Source organism: Nomascus leucogenys, chromosome 3 (genome assembly GCF_006542625.1).
Source record: "Nomascus leucogenys isolate Asia chromosome 3, Asia_NLE_v1, whole genome shotgun sequence".
NCBI lineage: Eukaryota > Metazoa > Chordata > Mammalia > Primates > Hylobatidae > Nomascus > Nomascus leucogenys.
This window is the reverse complement of record NC_044383.1, coordinates 130,450,214-130,469,622: the sequence shown is the minus strand read 5'-3', so window position 1 is coordinate 130,469,622 and position 19,409 is coordinate 130,450,214. Positions and strand designations below refer to the sequence as shown.

General features: G+C 37.3%; 1 protein-coding gene and 1 pseudogene across 2 annotated transcripts in view; both read right to left on the bottom strand.

Moving 5' to 3' along the window:
• Positions 1-19,409, bottom strand: part of UTRN (utrophin) — a 573,765-nt gene that overhangs the window by 447,567 nt on the left and 106,789 nt on the right. For both annotated transcript variants that reach the window (XM_030809793.1, XM_030809794.1), the window contains exon 3: positions 7,889-7,950. In XM_030809793.1, coding sequence (XP_030665653.1) covers positions 7,889-7,950 — 62 coding nt within the window. The remainder of the gene's footprint in view (positions 1-7,888; positions 7,951-19,409) is intronic.
• LOC105739602 lies at positions 12,302-13,089 on the bottom strand (annotated as a pseudogene).

Sequence of the window (19,409 nt, the reverse complement as noted above, 5' to 3'; positions counted from 1 at the left end):
AAAGAAGCCATTATACAAAAGATGCTTGTACATGCATGTTTATAGCAGCACAATTCGCAATTGCAAAAACATGGAAACAGCCCAAATGCCCATCAGAGGTAGGCATTTGGAAAAGGAGCCATTATACCAAAAAGATGCTTGCACATGCATGTTTATAGCAGCACAATTTGCAATTGCAAAAATATGGAACCAGCCCAAATGCCCATCGATCAATGAGTCAATAAAGACATTGTGGTGTGTACACACACACACACACACACACACACACACACACACATATACACACCATGGAATACTATTCAGCCATCAAAAAGGAATGAAATAATGGTATCTGCAGCAACCTGGATGAAACTGGAGACCATTATTCTAAGTGAAGTAACTCAGGAATGGGCAACCAAACATCGTATGTTTTGACTCATAAGTGGGAGCTAAGCTGTGAGGATCCAAAGGTATAAGAATGACACAATGGACTTTGGGGACTGGGGATTTGGGGGGTGGGTGGGAGTGGGGGTGAGGGATAAAATTTTACAAATTGGGTACAGTGTATACTGCTCGGGTGATGGGTGCATCAAAATCTCACCAAATCACCACTAAAGAACTTACTCATGTAACCAAACACCACCTGCTCCCCCCAAAACCTATGGAAATAAAACAAATAACATAAACAAATAAATAAAAAGCTCTGACTCCTTATGCATACCAGGCAAGGTCAGTAGGCAAACTCAGGAAACAATACAGGTTATTCCATGTATACACAACTGGCAATACAGTAGAAATGTTTGAAGAACGCAGTCCTTCAAAAGATAGGCGTCCGTGAGACTAGGGTGAGGCACTGGTAATAGCACTGATTACGATAGTGTAAAGGTAAATAAAATCAAAGTCCCTTTGTTCAATATATATAAAGGAGAGGCAGCTACACTGCTCCTTCCCTTCCCGTAGGGTGTCTCCTTAAAAGAAAATAGACCCAATTTTTTGGTCAGGAAATAGATAAATCCAGTCTCCAGTTTTCCAAGCTAAGTTAAACACAGGAGTTGCTGAGAAGGTGGACAAGAGACCATCACAACAAGGCACATCTAGGTGTCTCTCACCGAGACACGTGTTCATTGTTCTTTCTCCCACTTTACTAAATATTTGTGTGAAATTCTGTCCAGACTTTGACATCTTTAGCCAACTGCCTGCATGCACTTAACCAAACATGCACACTTAGTTGTAAATTGTGTTTTCTCTGTATTCCATGTTGGTATCCAGGGGTACCAGTGTTGGCAGGATTTTTTATTTCTCCAACAGATAATAACAAAAATAAATGTCAGCTTCCCCATAAGTGTGATTCCCCTCATGGCTGGTGGATGGTTACCTGTGGCAATTGCAGCTAAAAGCTTCCCAGGCCAGATACAGCTGGAAATGGGTCCAGTGTCTCCTTGCTGTGTGTAATAGGTAGAGCTTCTCTCTCCCCTCAACCACTACCTCTCAGCAATCCCCTCTTGATACCTTACTTCCCACCCTGGCATAAGTGCATCCTTCCCTGAACCATCAGAGCCTATCTCTGAAGCTAGAGATGGTGGGGCCACAAGAGGCTGAATGGAAAAGCACAAGGAAGGTGGTCCTGCTCACTCCTTCCTAGGTGAAGGGTGAAAAGTCATTTCCTCCCAGTTGATCAATTTCTAAACTGATTGTCAATTACAAAGACTACCAAATTTGCTTCACAATTATAAATACCAATAGGCTGAATCAAAACCGTTACTAAGTACTCATCAAAGCACATCATATTAAAAAATACTTAACAGTTTTAATTTTAGTCACTTGTTTTTAGTTTTAACCAAGGTGAAGTTCATTTTGCAAATATAATTTTGAGACAAAAATCAAATTTTAAAAAATCAAATTGAATGAAAACAAAACAAACAGCAACAACAACAAAGCTTGCATAAGTATAGCCAAAGTGTATCTGGAAGCTGGTGTTTAAGAATATGGAGTACATTTTATTGTTTTCTTTTTAGAGGTATTAGTGAATAGACACAAATTCATATTTGTTTTTAAGGAACCACTTGAATGTGTATGGCTCCTAAAACAATCAGTTGAGTTGCCATATGCATGCTCATGAAATAAACCAATGGCAGACCCAATGTGTAACTCTTCAAGCTCAAGCCTCTACTATAGATGGTATTTATCTTCACACAGGAAGCCTGTCAGCCTCTTTACAGTACTAAAGAGAAGATTGAACATCTAGAGGTGGAAAAGGGTTTGGGCTCCTTTTATTGCACCTCCTGTAAATCTCCCTCCACATCTTTTCCCACCCCTACTTTAGTGATTATTAACTTCCAACATGAGAAAAGTAGAAAAACAATATCTAAAAGCAATGTCTCACTGTCTCCTAAAGGAAAACATCTTAATAGCTCCCCATATTGGAATCCATATAAAATGCTTCATGGCTTTCCTCTCTTACATTCTGTCAATTTGAATTTCAAGTTTGGAATTGTAACTTACATGAAAACTTGGCTCATCTGTGTCTTAGAAAAGAGAAAAGCAGGGATTTGCACAAACTCAAGTTCAGCATTTTTAAGTTTGCATATTTTCTACCTAACCTTTATTTGTGAAGCCTCTTTAGAGAACCATCTCACCAAATGGATAAAAGAACTTCTGCAATTTGTATGTTTTCAGCTCTGCCAGATGAGCAGCTCTGAAAGTCAGCCAAAGAAAATGCAGGCTCAAAGTCAGAGCAAATTTCCCAAAGCAAAGCAATGAGGCCTTTGCTGCCTCCCTTGGGAGACCGGCCGGCTAACAAGCCAGAGGCTCTGAAATTTAGAAGGGGCAAAACACTCAAGTCGTACACACCATACAATGGAAGAACGTGGGCTTAATGAGCCAATGATTTTTCCCTTTTCTGTCTATGTGTGGCATGGATCCACAGATCAGGACTATCACAAATTCGAGGTACCTGGTAGGGTTTTTATTTTGCATTCCTAAGTAATTATCATCTCCTATACACTTTTCAGCAATGCCTCAATATTTCTTCACGATATAAGGAAGGTAATAATGATCAATTGTGTCTTATGGCTATAGAAATGTAGACAAGGTGACCTGAAAAAATTGACTAATAATTTGCCTGAGGTCATAAATAAGTGAGCAGGATATCCAGAAATAAGTGTGTAATTTCCTAATTTTTAGCTGTTTTTAGATAATCACTTTTTCTGAGCTCTTCATAACTTTTAAAAATCCAAGAGCCATAATTTACTCTACACTATGACTTCTCAGGATCCTTGAATTCCAAAGCACTGTATACTCTATGATATGTTCACAAGGATTTGCAGCAAAAAGAATACATATTTTGAGTGAGCACTGTCTTGGTTACTATATATTCATATACAGTTACAAATTAAAAGATGGTTTTAGACCAATATTATTCTCAAGTTCTTTACCAAATCCCTTATCAAGAAAAGAATTGTGCTGGCTTTAAGTTTTAAGTCTTATTTTTCTTCACAGTGAATTTAGTAGTTAGATCCTATGTGAAGAATTGTATTGGGTAAATAAAACAATAATATGCATTAAGTCCAAGTGGTTATTTAACAATCACTGCAGCATAACTCCAAGAAATCAGGTAAATGGGGAAAGTTTGGATAGCTGGATTTGTTTATTTTTGTGAATAATGCAGCAAAAGCCCTGATGCATTGTATTCATATCCAGGACATAGCACAATTCATGCCATGTTGCACTCAGTCCTAAACTCTACTCCTGTCTCTTTCCAATGCAACCATCCCCACCAAGTGGCTTATGAACATATAGAATTAGGCATATTCAATGTATGTCTGTGTCATTGTCATTCATTTATTAAGCCTACAAATACTTTACTGGATACCTACTAAATGCCAAAAGATATGCCAATGAGCAAATAGACAGTCCCTGCACCCACAGAGTTTATATCTAACCTAGGAAAAAAGACTGGCGACTATTTAAATTACAGTATGGTAAGTGCTTCAAATCATAACACTTTGAGAGTATACAGCTTATCTACCCTAGTGTGGGAGCTCAGTAAAGAGATCCTTGAGGAAGCAACATTTAAGCTCAGACAAGAACGAAGGGGTAGGAGCTGGCCAGGAAGAGATAGAGAAAGGACTGTGTGCAAAGGCCAGGGAGGACCCACCGGGATGGTAAGCACAGGCCATGTGACTGCAGCATAATGAGGGAGCGAGAGGAAAGTAAAATAAAATTAGGAGTAAATTGGGAGGCAGCTATTTAGAGCTTTAATAACCAAGTAAGACCAAAACATCACACTATATACCAAAAATTATACAATTTCAATTTTTTATTTTGTTTTTTAAAAAAAGGACAATGGGCACCCAACGAAAAAGCTTATAGAAGAGGAAAAGGTATTCAGGTTTACCCTTTAGAAACACCATAGATACTCTCTTGAAAATGGAAGGGGAGGCAGGGCACAGTGGCTCACGCCTATAATCCCAGCAGTTTGGGAGGTCGAGGCAGGCAGATCACTTGAGGTCAGGAGTTCGAGACCAGCCTGGCCAACACGGCGAAACCCCGTCTCTACTAAAAATACAAAAATTAGCCAGGCATGGTGACATGTGCCCATAATCCCAGCTATTAGGAAGGCTGAGGCAGGAGAATCCCTGTAACCTGGGAGGCAGAGGCTGCAGTGAGCCAAGATTGCACCACTGCACTCCAAACTGGGCGACAGAGCTAGACTGTCTCTCAAAAAAAAAAAAAAAGAAAAGAAAAGAAAAAAAAAAAGGAAAGGGAGATGGAGAAGGTGGAGCATGGAATGGAAGAACAAATTAGCAGATTATCACAGTGGTCCATGTATTCAAGGATAATTTCCAAACAAGGTAAAGTCATGACTCTCAAACCAATGTGATAATAATGTGTGTCAAAGACTCTATTTAACTCATTAATTAATGAGGGGCCCAGTAAGGTGTTACAACCAGTTCAGGGGAAAATTTTTAAAAAACACATGTTTTACGCAAGAAAAATGAAAACTGAAATAGATTTGCAATAGATGCAAAAACTGGTCTATCCAAGGAGTAATAATTAACTGCTTTCCAAATAATTTTCATTTTTATGGATAAGAATCATTTGCATACCTATTTTCCACAACTTACCTAGTTGTAAAGTAGCTCAAAAATAATTAAAGGCAGAGATAATTCAGATGCCTGAGCTAACAGGACACCCACTAGTTTTTTTGCCCATTGTAAAGTCTCTCACCATTTTTTCTAACACCAATAACAATGACTTGGAAAAGAGATGTGTCACTCTACATAGAGTAAGTGGACAATTTTGAATATACATAGGTATTGGAATTAACAAGATTCGATGTTTGATTGAGACTTTTGATGGGGAGGAGGCCACAAAGGAAATATCCAGACAAACGTCTGTTTTAAAACAAATTTCTAAATATCAGAAGGTGCCATCAGTGTCTGTTTGGATTTCTCAGCACAGGGGCCCTGTTGCTCTGTTTAGGAACCCACACTGTAGGGAAGTAGTGGACCCATTGAAAAACTACATTGTAAAACCCACCACAATGTACCAAAGGACATGAATTTTTTAAAAAATGAAAAAAAAAATTCATTCCCTTCAACGGGATTTTTTTTTTTCTCGTTCTAGCCTCTGCATTACCCAGTAATACCAGGCATGAACACAGTCTTTCCCCAGCTCAGCAAGGGTTAAGCCACATGGGAGTCTATGGAAATCTCCCAGTCTAGAAATGTGTTACTCCCTCTTTCACTATCCTCAATTGGAAGCAATCCAACTTACGGTCTTAAGACAGCCAGAGGAAAGAAAAAATAATGTGGATGTTTAGTGTCACTGCCATGAGCCTCCCATCTCCAAATATTCATAATTTCTCAGATAAATTCCTTCTAGGTTTTATTTCTTGCTAGATGAAAATAAAAGTTTTCAGAGTCATCCCACTTTTGGTAGTTTTTCTCCAAACACCATCTCCAAACACTAACACAGAAGCTGAGCTTAGAAACTACCATCTCCAAAAACTAACACAGAACCTTTTAGCTAAAACTAACTATAACTTTTACTAAAAATGATAAAAATTACCAAGTCTTTTCTAGTATCTTGGTAAGAAATACAAACATTCTGGGGCAAACAATTTACATGGGACTTAAAGCCCCATTTAATTGCAAAATAATAGACATTATAAATGCACAAATTTAAATATCAAGTTCATTTAATAAACTAGTCTGGTACTACCAGATTTTTTTTTATTTGAGGTATTTTTAAAGGTGTCAATGATCCACCATAAATATTGAGAAATTTCTTTTCAATTATTCTTTCTCAGTTGTCATCTGTCTTCCTCTACAAACCCTTTCCATGTCCTATTTTACTACCTATTTCTCTCCATTTTCAGAAATAGGTAAACAGTAACTTACCCAGTTTCAAAAGCTCTCTAAACTTACGTCTACCAAGTTTAATGCTTTCAAAACAATCTTCAAAATTAGTTCTAAGGCAATTCTTCCCCAAAGACTAAATTAAGCTGCTAAAAACTGCTTCACTTGTTCTATCTAAACAATTACCGTGTTATCCTCGTGAAAAACCAGGAAGAATAATCTTACTTATATGAGCAATCATGAGACCACTGGAATAAAACACCTCATATCCAGACTCCCAGTTGCTAAAACTACATTCTCTGGAAAATGGTCACGTGCAGATGAATAGTTCAAAAGTTTTTATTCATGTCAAGCCCAAGATGCACATATGTTACCTGTGTCTCTGGAATAAAACAAATTAAAATTTACCAAAACACACCTGCATGTGCTCTACACATATAACTGCCAATTATGCAAGCACCTTTATGTTCTAATTCTCTATATTTTTAACCCTCTGTCAAAGTTAGTTTTCACATTCCTTACATACTCACAGGCAAGATAAAATACACCTCAAGATAAACTTGTAAAGCCCAAAAAGCAGTGAAATCAAATAACCAACTATAAATATTGGGATGTGAAGCATTTTTTAAACTATGCTGCTACTCAAAGTAACCTTAAGATATCCTCATTTTTCCTCAAGAAATACCAATGTTTGTCTCTCTGACCTTTACAACTTTTGAAAAGCAACCAAAAATTTTGAAAAGCAACTCTTCATTAAAATAGCTTTTATACTATTTAAAAGACCACCACAGTGTTTCTCTGAGAAACTTCTGTTTTTCATCTTGCTATAGAAGAGTCCTACACAATCTGTTACCCTGAAAACTCTCCTCCCACCTCAGGCTTAGTGCACAAAATTCCAACACCAATAACTAACAGATAATCATATTAGAACAGATTTGAAAATAGCACTGACAATTCCTCTCTTCAGCGTGCTCTGCCCTTAAGAAAAAATATTGCTCAAAGCATTAATTATGTTCTAAATAGTTAGAAATGCTAAGAGCAGATCTTTGGGGTGGGGGGGAATTAAGGAAGTACACAAGAAAAAAAAAAACCACAAGGCAGATAAATATTATTAGCCACATCCACAAGAATAAAAATCCATAAATATTTCTGACAGGGTAGAAAGACTGCCTGAATGATAATATTTGGTTTTAACCAGGCAAAGTGAAATCATCTTCCTCTTAACCAAGAGAACACAAAATTTTTCCCAATGATATATTCTTTTCCAAGATGTACCCAGGATTCGCAGAATCGCAAGCAGCTAACTGTTGCCTTAGATATCTGGAGAAGGCCAGGTAAAAGTCAATAGCGTCCCATAAACTATGTGCATGAGAATTTCCATTTAAACATATTTTAGGAGAGAATAAAGGAAAAATAAATGTATCTGCATACTCAGAAGACTTCGGCTAGGTGACATTTCCTAGGGAAAATTCACTGCACTTCCAACCAAACTCCTTCAATCAGAATGAAGCATCTGAACCATCGAAGGTTTTGAAAGTCTCAGTTACCTTTGAAAATCGAGCATTTATCCATTTGGTAAAGGTTTTCTTCTGTACATCATTGTGTTCATCTGTGGAATGGAAAAAGAAAGAGAAGGAAAAAGTATGAGAGTCTGTACCTTTAGTAAAGCACCAAATAAGGTTATCTCTATCCTGGAGGGTTTAAAATAGTCCTATTAGTCAAGCTCCTTGAGCACAATGATGTGCAGCTAATGCAGAATGTGATGACTGCCCGGTTCACTTATGGAGCCCAACACTGCCTACAACAGAGGGAGGCTCGGGCACCTTTCCCAAGGGACCAGGCTGTCTCACCCTAAACCCCGGAGTCCTGCCATCAGTGACGAAATCCAGGTTTATCGGATCAAATCAGGGCCCTACTTTCCAGCTAGTACCCATAGTACTTTCTGCTACATTTTGTGTAAGTAAAATTTCAGCATAATCAAAATGTCAGCGTGCTAAAAACAAAAATTAAAGTTATCCAATAAAAACTCAGGAATTCGTGACTTCCTCCCTCTTCATACTGGTCCTACACCCTCTAGAATGACAGTAAAGGTTTATGGTCAACCTTGTAACCCATTTTCCTGTAGTAAGATTGACATGAGGTTTTAATGATCTTGATCTATACAAACTTTTACAGGTAGAAAAATCAGAAGAATTTAAAACCATTATCAATTTTGGTTTTGATTACAAATTCATTTTCTGAGCCATAAAAAAAATGAAAAGTTACTTTAAAAGACTGACCACCCTGAATTTTGAAATACGGGTAGAAGGATTTGGTTACATACAAGGAGGCCGTGTGGCTAACAAAAAGAGAAAAGGACTTTCTCTTTAGAACCAAATAGACAGCGTCCCAGTCCATTTATTGTGTGACCCTGGGTCATTATAACATCGCTTAGCCTCATAGTTCTCATCTGTAAAGTGGGGATAAATAATACCTAGCTTTCAAGAGTATTGTAAAGGTTAGTGAATATAAATGAAAAGTACTCGATGAAGAGCTGGTGTTCAGCTCGTTGTTATAATGATTATAGTAAAAGTGTAAGCAAGGTAGATAAATAAATATCCATTGGACCTCTTCAATCATACACTTCCATCACCTCCCGATTTTCTATTAAAGCTAGTAAAAGAGTCATTGTTGGCTTAAAGCCTACAAAAGAGCATTTTGACAATCTCTACCAGTCGTTCAGAAAGCTGTCCAAGGCGTATCTGCAACAGTGCAGAAAGGTGTGGCTCCATCCATATGTGTGTCCTGCCTCCTTTGCCACCTTTTATACTGCTGGGCTGCCTCCCACATCAGAGCAGCAAAATAATAATGGAGGAGGCCCAGGTGTGCTTGGCCCTCCAGCGTCAATTCCACATTGAATACAGACCTGCTCACAAACCTCTACTAGGATCATTAGAGGTTTACCTACCACTTCATCCAGTTTGTGGTCTTTGGTCCTTACTCCCTTGTGGAAAGAGAGTTTGTAATTAAAAGGTCATTCCCAGAATAAACATAGCAGCAGCTTCAGGAAAAAAAATGCACTTTTACAAATCCATAAAGGTAATTGGAGACCAACTCCAAGACACTAAGGGACAAGTGGTATAGAAAACAAAACTGCTGTTTAAGAAACTCCTTGATATTAATGGTGCTCAGAGGTGACCTTCCTTTAAGAAAGGACAGCAAAGACAGCAACGATCCCTATTTCAAGCTTTATATTAACTGATCAAGGCCACGTAAGCCATCTATTAACCAAGAGAACTTGCTTACACGATGAATGACCCTTTACCATCTTCATATCAAAGAGGGACACGGTAGAGATTATACTCAGAATATAAGGCTACCACCACACATCAACCTGAAGAGGGGGATATACCAGCCTCACCAAAATGAATTTAATATTAAAAAATCAGTGTTTAGGGCATCTGGAAAATCCAATTATTTGTCCCACTACCTTAAAAGGGATTTATTTTTATAAATCTTGTTATACGCAGTTTTATTTAATCCCATGAATAAAAAAATATAGAAAGGTCATAAATAAGTATTAAATTATCTTAATTTGATAACATTCACACAACTTAAGAATTTGTGGCCATAAAAATGGAAAAAAATTCTAAGAGAGAAATCTTACTACATTTTACATTTTCTTAACCTATTCCCGGAGCATTTAACTTTCTTATTTCAAAAACATATTAAAATATCTAATACTATGTAGGTTTCTCCCCAGATATAAAGTGGACAAAGAAATGAGCACTATTTATCTTATCAAATGATAATAATCTTTCCATTTTATCACATATGAAATGAAATCAAATTTATGGATTCCCATTCTTATGTTTATAAAAATGAATAAGATAATGTTTCAACAATAGTCTTTATTTTATGGGTCAAGTCAATGTCAGAATATAAGTCTAAGTAACAGATAAATTATTTGTCTGTAAACGATACATTTTCTAACATCCAAATGTTTCAAAAATACTTCAAAGTTTATAAAGATATTTCTGCATTCATTCTCTTGATACAGTTAAAAATGGGGAAAAGGGGGTACATATTTCAAAGACTAGTTTACATTTTCCTTTTTTCAGACAAACATACACATACAAACACACATACATCTTATTTTCTACTAGACAGGAATTCAGTAAAAGAACAAGAATTTGCCTGTGGCTTTTCAATTATGAGATTGAAATGTAACAAATTTCACACACTTACTAACCTCCACATCACAACAATTAAGGTAAACAATCTTGGCCCAGATATCGGGCATGTAAAAATAGCGGACGAGTAACAGGACAACTAAAACTCCATCATGCTATTCTGATCAGCCATTTTGTCTGCCTAGAAATTTATACAGAACTTCCACAGTCTCAAATTATTTCAATCTTCATTATCAAGCCAATTCATTATTTTAACTTCTCCAAAACAAAAATGTGTAAGAATACAACAAATGTACACATAACTTGATTATAAATATATATCTATAATATTAAGTGAATGAATATAATTTACACTGCATATACGCCTTCTCTAAATGTATTCTTTCAAGCTCCCAAATTCAAACCGTGTTTTCCTTAGGCCTGGATTTTTGAAAACCATTTTGTTTCTGAAAGCCCTTGCTGGCTTAGCAAATCTTATCCATTAATGACCTTTCTCCATTAGAGGGATGAACACGAGACTGAATTAGAAGAAGAAAAATGTGTTAAATCCCTTAAGGCTGCTTTTCCAAATTCTTCCTCTAAATATTTCGCTCTTCTTAAAATGCTTTTGACATGCTCACACAGATCCAAAGGCCTTCACTGCTGCCTAGCCTGGAATTTTATTTCTGTGACAGGTAAAAGAAGTATAGCAAGACGCATCAACAAAACTGCTTGATAAATCTTCAAGGAAACTGGTTTGAAAATGTTTTCACTTCACCAGCTCAAATGCATATGGAAAATTGTTTTAGCAGAATGTAGCAACATATCTCAATTTAAATCCTAAACTGGAAATGTGGCAGAGAAATTAGGAGTTGTTTCCCCTATGAAAGCACACAAATCACCTCTAAAACTCTACTGTTATTAGAGAGAAAGCATTATCCTCTAGTACACCATTTGAAGCAATTTAAGTGTCCAGTTGGCTGGCACTAACATAACATGAGTTCCCTAAAGCGCAGCTATTCAGAAAAGAAGCACCTAGAACTTTAGCCAAGAAAGAAATCTCTTATTGGATGATTTTAAACTTGGATTGATTTTATTAAGGCATCTTTCACAAACACAAAATTTAACACACCCTAGAAAGCCAATCTCTCATTAGCAAAGATTATTATTTTGGAAGCAACAAAAGCATTTCAGATCATACTCTCATTTCTTCTTTTTGTGGGCCCTACATGTGAATCATTCCCAATATAAATCTGCCACTCACACTTAGTTATGCCATTATGCTCTCTTGTTTCATCAGACCCAATCACACCCAAACACTAATTCATTTATTCAAACATTATGTATCAAAATGTCAAATGGAAATAATAATTATATAATAATCTGTAAAATATTATAAATATGTAGACAAAGAAAGCCAACAGGAGACAGACTGCTCTCAAACAGAAATGTTTAACCTCCCTGAGTTTCTTTCAAAATCTGACATCCTCAGAGGACCTTTAAAAAGCTAAAATTAAAAATGTAGTTTTCAGAATTGTCAAAACTACCTAAGTGTACAAGAAGTTTAGATAATTAACATTTCAAATGATATTTTTGTGAGTTTGCCACATTTAAACATTGAAGTTATTAAAGCTAAAAACCACATTTAAAACAGACTTTCGCTTCACTCTGTAAAAAGCTAAATACAAGTTGATTTTTTTTAAATGATATACTTTGCTTTAGTTTACAATGAACTAGTTGCTTGGGGAATGAATCCGATGGGCAATAATAACACAAGTGGACCATGTCTTCCCAAGATGCTGTGCCACCTCACTGGCTATCAAACCTGTGAAGCCATTATAGTCTCATTTCTTCTGAGAGAAGAAGCCCGCAGGGCAGTGAGCTATTCCTGGTATTTTCTCGATCCCAGGGGCTGGTTCTTCATGCTCTCACCAGCTGTTCCTTTTCTGGAGAGAAAAGAGCAGTACGGAGTACTGCTGTGTATATATCATAGCTCCTGGGTGCTTCTTCATAATAACCTGGCCTGCCATAAAGATAATGATCCTGATATCCAGACTAGCCTGAACAATTAAAGTAATATCACTGTCCTGGATAACCAATAATTGGAGGGAAAAAAATGCCAGTACATGCTTCCATGATGTTCTTCAGAGGCCCTTGAGTGTGCATTAACGCAACAAGAATCCCAGCCAGATGCCCAGTGAAGGAAGTCCCTGGTGAGAATAAGTGAAAAGGCACAAATGTGGCCCAACAAGCAAATCTGTTGAGGACAAGGAAGCCCAAAATGTTGACAAAGCCTTCAAGGCAATGATGGTTGTTAAGAAACTCCAAAGCAAACAAAACTCCTGGAAAAACCTACAGCACAGTATCTTCCGAAGCCAGGTTCATCTAGAAATTAGAGAAGATTGCAAGAGGAGGTACACCACCCCAGAGAACAGGGAAAATGTGGTGGTGACACAGGCAAACCATCTACTTCCCAGTCCTCTTTCCAGATTATTCCTTTCCAGAGCATGGACACCATATTGAAATACAAATGCCAATCATCAGCAATTGTGAGCAGGAGACAGCAGGCAATGCTGCCAGTCTTTTTGCTGGCAACTCCTCTCTGCCCTAAGGCAAGGAGAGGTGGAAATGGTGGAAGTGAGAAGAGAAAGGAAAACAACTCCACTTGTCAAAGGACAAGGCTGAGGCAGAAGTTAAACGAATTGTCCAGCATCACCCACCCAGCAAATGCTGGGCCACAGAGAGAACCAGGTCTAACTGACTGTGGAGCCTGTGTTCAATGCACTTCCATGTAGGAGGAGGTTAAAGAGAATTTAATGGAAAAAACAAGGCTTTAAAATATATCTTGAAAAATAGATGAAGTACGGTTCATGCAAAGATGGGAAGGGCATTCTAGATAGAATAAGCCTAGTCAATACCTCTTCATTTCAGCCTCAGACTCAATACCTCACAAAAAAGAACATGTTTAATATAATTGTGGTATCTACAAGAAAACACAGAGGGCTATAACATATAATGATGTCAAAATAAGGCTAAGACAATCCAAATTTCAGAAAGTTTTCAATCCTGAAAACTGTTTATGCCCATAAAAGAGAAGAAGGGTATGGAGTTAAAACATATGCTTTAAAAATGTTCTTGTAATAAAATCGAGATTATCTGAAAAAAATCAACCTCCTTATGCAAGCACATGCTCTGCTAGCATGACCCAATGACCCGTCCACTCTGCCCAAAACTGAAGGCAATTATGGAGCCTTGGGATCCTAGAATGTCTACAGCCACATCTGGACTGCATTTAGAATTTACATCATGTTCAGCATCAGAGGAACATTTTTTTTTTTTTTAAGATGGAGTTTCGCTCTTATTGCCCAGGCTGGAGTGCAATGGTGTGATCTTGGCTCACTGCAACCTCTGCCTCCCAGATTGAAGCGGTTCTCCTCCCTCAGCCTCCCAAGTAGCTAGGATTACAGGCGCGTGCCACCAAGCCTGGCTAATTTTTGTATTTTTAGTAGAGACAGGGTTTCACCATCTTGGCCAGGCTGGTCTCGAACTCCTGACCTCGTGATCCACCCACCTTGGCCTCTCAAAGTGCTGGGATTACAGCCGTAAGCCACCACGCCTGGCCAGAGGAACATATTTGTTCCAGCTGAGAACCAACCTAACCCACCAAAACTATCCACCTTACTATCACGGAGCCACAGAGGATAGGAGTAGGAAGTATATAAGAGGGTGCCTGATGGGATCCTGTCCTGTGACCAGAGAGATCAGGGACTTACCCCTCATGACATGCAGCTGGATGGTGCCATAAATCAAATCAAGATTCATGTCTCCTTACCTAGCTCTCCTCCTACTCACAAGACTGCCTCTTTTTAAAAACCTGTTTTATGGAGGTATAAAATTCACCTACCATACAATTCATCCACACACCTACCATACAACTCACCTACCATATAATTCACCCAATTAAAGTTTACAATTCAATCGTTTTTGGCATATTAATAGATTTTTTTAATTGTGGTAAAATACATAAAAATATTTGTGATTTCAGTCATTTTTAATCATAAAATTCAGTGGCATTAGTTACACCTACAATGTTATACAACCATAACCACTATCTATTCCCAAAACTTTTTCATCACACTGAACAGAAACTCTGCAGTCATTAAGCAATAAGTCCCCACTCCCACCAGCCCCTGGTAATAGCCAATCTACTGTCCATCTCTATGCATTTGCCTATTTAAGATATGTCACGTAAGTGGAATCACACAATATTTGTCCTTTTGGGTCTGGCTTATTTCATTTAGCATAATGTTTTCAAGGTTTCATCCACGTTGTAGCTTGTATCAGAACTTCATTCTTTTTTAAGGGTAAAAAATATTCCATTGTATGTATAAACTACAGTTTCTTTATCCATTTGTCTAAAGATGAGCACTAGTTGACCACTTTTTGGCTATTATGAACAATGCCACAATGAACACTGGTGTACAAGTATCTGTTTGAGTTCCCAATTTCAGTTCCTTTGGGTATAGATGCAGGAGTGAAATTGCTAGGTTAATATATGGTAATTCTATGTTTAGATTTTTGAGGAACCAGCAAACTATTTCCCATAGTGGCTGCATCATTTTACACTTTCACCATAATACATGAGAGTTCCAATTTCTCCATATCCTCACTAATATTTGTTATTTTCTTTAAAAAAAAAAAATGTATAGCCATCCTAGTGTAAGACTGACTTTGCAAACACAGAAACGACCTAACAAAACCCCCAAACTTAGAGACCTCCTGAAGACTTTCTGAATGAGTTCAAGTTTAACAGCATGCTAACCTGAAGCAGCTGGGGTTCAGGAATTGCTTTTTCACATTTAATCCACACCATATTGCCAAATGATTGATTTACTCTCAATTATTTTCAGAATTAAATGTAACCATTAATTCTATCTTCTAATTTTAGTTTATTTACTTCTTAACCTGTTTTCAACAAACTCAAGTTTTTTTAAACAATGCCTAGAAATATAGGAGATAATGTTTTTCTACTTGCACTTTCTAGAGTGGCTAAACTTAAACTGAAAGAATGTTTCTAAGATTTACAGGCATCTGACACTGTTTGAAACCTTTCCTCCAGAAATATATTTTGCAAAAAAAAAAAAAACTCAACATCTTTTCTATCAACCATATTATATGTGTTGCAAATGCAGAAAAACAGACTTCATTTATGGGGGTAGAGATTGTAAACCTTACATACAAACACTTCACTTTGAATTTTTGTCCTGGAGTGAAGATTTTCATTAAAATTGCTAGAAATGTCATAGAACAAGGAGGGATTATTTAGGACACAGTGAATTAGTCATAATGATATGAGTCACTGTCATGAAAAGCCAACAGAAAACATTTTTTTATTGATTGACAAAAGGCTAAACTTATGAAAGAAAATTTCTATGAAATTAAATTCCTCACTTTATTATTATCAAATAAACATCTATTATGTTCTACAAACTGTCTGCAGAAATCTCAAGAAAAAGCAATTATTTCATTAACATATAATTCTAGATGTATAAGCCTGGAAAACAAATGGGGAAAACATTTTGAATGTAAAAACCATTCCAGTGATTTGACCTTCAGACTTTCTCATGACAAGTTCTACTTGTCAAAATAGCAGCAAAAATATGTCCTTGCAAGACTGCTAATTATTCAAATAATATTTTTCTCATTTTAATTACTTTATTTCATTATTTTCCTCATGTTATGAGGGATCTTCCTCATAAATTCATAGAATAACACAATATAATATCCAAGAAACAGCAATTTTCAAACAAAAAAAATGTATAGAATGTCCAAAGAAAAAGAGAACAATAAGTATGCAAATATCTCTCCATATGCATATATAGGAATGCTATGATTTTCTATAGAGCTAATGTAGGAAATCTTTCACTGTATGCCACGTGTCTTCTAAGATCATGACACTGGGTCATCGTAGTCAAATAAAAAATATATTGTGAAAGAATACATATTGATATGGTTTGTCTGTGTCCTCACTCAAATCTCATTTTGAATTGTAGCTCCCATTAATTCCCATGGGTTATGGGTGGAACCTGGTAGGAGATAATTAAATCATGGAGGTGGTTTCCCCCATACTGTTCTTGTGGTAGTGAATAAGTCTCATGAGAGCTGATGGTTTTATAAGGGGTTTCCCCTTTCCTTTGGCTCTCACTCTCTTTTGCCTGCTGCCATGAGAGACGTCCCTTTGCTCTTCCTTCATCTCTTCATCTTCTGCCAAAATTGTGAGGCCTCCCCAGCCACGTGGAACTGTGAGTCCATTAAACCTCTTTTTCTTTATAAATTACCTAGCCTCTAGCATGTCTTTATTAGCAGCATAAAAAGAGACTAATACACATATATATGATAATTCAATAATAAATTGAAAAGCATCAAGCAGTGAATGAGCATTGTAAAAGCCAATGATAACATTCTGAAGCCAACAACTCCAGTGGATAAAAAGGACTAGCAATACAGTTTGGCTTGCTTCCTTACTTCAAGTTAGTCCTCTGTGTGTCAGGGCCCATACAACACCTTGAGATAGACAAGACCCAGACAACAGCAATTCACATACGTTAAAGCACTGACCCTTCCTTTCTGCCAGATAGGAGAGTCTCCAGGTAGCATCAAAAAACAATGCAACCTCAAAAAACTCATGGGTCAAAGAGAAAGTGTCCAGCTCATCAGGATTAGACATCTACAAAAGTTTCCATAACCTTAAGGGCCACAATAAACATCCCCTCAAACAAATCTGCCAAGCCTTCTTTACTACACCCCATCATTTGGAGAATCATTGGAGCAAAGACTCTCCCCCTCTTTCTCTCCTCTTCATTTTCAGAACCCACCTCCTTCTGCCTGTTCTACTTTTTTGAACATTCAAACCTCCCTCCATCCTGCATCACTGAATATTCTTTTCCAGCGCCCTTCTCTGGGCCTGTCATGACACAGGCCACCATCTTGGACTTCTCAGCCACAGAGCTGGCCTGCTGTACCAGTCTGGGCCCCCTGCACCATGTGGGTCAGTCTCTTTCTACCATTTCTCTTCTGGATTGTCTTTTTCCATCTTTTCTTTCTCTTCTTAAAACTTCCTATATAATGTCTATAATATACTTCAGAAGATTTCAACGTACAAAGTGTAATATGCTTGTGTTAAACTAGTTTAAGTCAGAAGCTTCAAACACTCTTGTTCATGAACTTCCAAAAGAATTTCCGTGCACATTTTAAAGTTGACAACTGATATTTATCATAAATTTAAATTGTTAAAAAGATGTAATTTCTAGCATGTTGTTAAGGAGTTGCAAATTTAGCTCATTCAATTAATAGAAAATGCCTCCTCTGGTACCTAATTGGCAAAACTAGTCCTCACTGTCAAACTAATCAGCCAAAGCAGATTTATTTTCTGACAAGAGGAGTCTGACTTGGTTTTGGGTTTAAAAACCATGTTATAGGTGTTTCCAAATAACATCTCACTTCAGAATTCTCTTTCTAAGATAGAGGGATGGATGGATGGATGGATGGATGGATGGATGGATGGATGGATGGCAGCTGGACACAAAGCCTTGCCCTGGATGCAACAAGGCACCAGCCATTTAAATTTTTAAAGGATTACTCTTCGTTTTGCATTCTTAAATTGTCCTCGTTTGATGCCTCACAGCAATGCAGCACAGTAAAATTTGAGGAGAGTGAGAGGTACGACTTTCTTTTAGAAAGTGGAAAAGAAGAACTATGAAAGGAAAGCTAAGAAAAGAGACAGCTAGGATGCTATCTTGGGTGCCTTAACCACTACAAAAGCTTGCCAAGGTCACAGTAAGACACACATATTCCAGTGTGCAAACCACACTAGAGGCTCATATTTGTCCCAAGCCAGTATAACATTCCAGAGAAGTTCAGCTATAATTTAATTAGAAGGGCTAAACCAGAGTGGACCACTACAAAGGCATCAGTTATCTTTATTTTCATCAACACCAGAGACTTTGTTAATTAATGAATGTGAGAAATGTGCTTTTACTGTGGCTTAATAATTGGCATAATTAGAATGTTAGAAATATCCTCCCACTGGTGACTTTAGTGTTATTCAATGAACAAGGATTGGTCAAAATATTTTCTAGACATGCCCCACCATTGATTAAACAGAATATAAAAATCTAGTGAGTCTGGGAGGCTAGATCCCTAAAGGTCCTATGTTCAGCCATTGGCTGGAGGATTTTAGTTATCTGCTGCTGATTATAAGACTAAATCCTTTCCCTAAGACAACATTGTCTAATAAAAATATAATGCAAGTCACATACATAATTTTAAAAGCCACATTAAAAAACAGGTAAAATGAATTTTTAGTAATATGTACTATTTAACCCAGTATCTCCAAAACATTATCATTTCAACATATACTCAACATTTGAAAACATCTTGAAAATATATTTTATAGTCTTTTTTTCTTACTAAACCTTTGAAATCCTGGGTGTATATTACATTTACAGCATTATTTCAATTCAGACTAGCTGCAGTTCAGGAACTCAGCAGCCAATGCACCAAATTATACAGCTCTAGAATATTGCTGCATTTACTTTAACTATGACCTTCAAAAGGACACAGAGCTGCCGGGCATGGTGGCTCACACCTGTAATCCCAGCACTTTGGGAGGCCGAGGCGGGTGGATGACGAGGTCAGGAGATCAAGACCATCATGGCTAACATGGTGAAACCCTGTCTCTACTAAAAATACAAAAATTAGATGGGCGTGGTGGTGCACACCTGTAGTCCCAGCTACTCGGGAGGCTGAGGCAGGAGAATGGCGTGAACCCGGGAGGTGGAGCTTGCAGTGAGCTGAGATTGCACTACTGCACTCCAGCCTGGGTGGCACAGCAAAATTCTGTCTCTCAAAAAAAAAA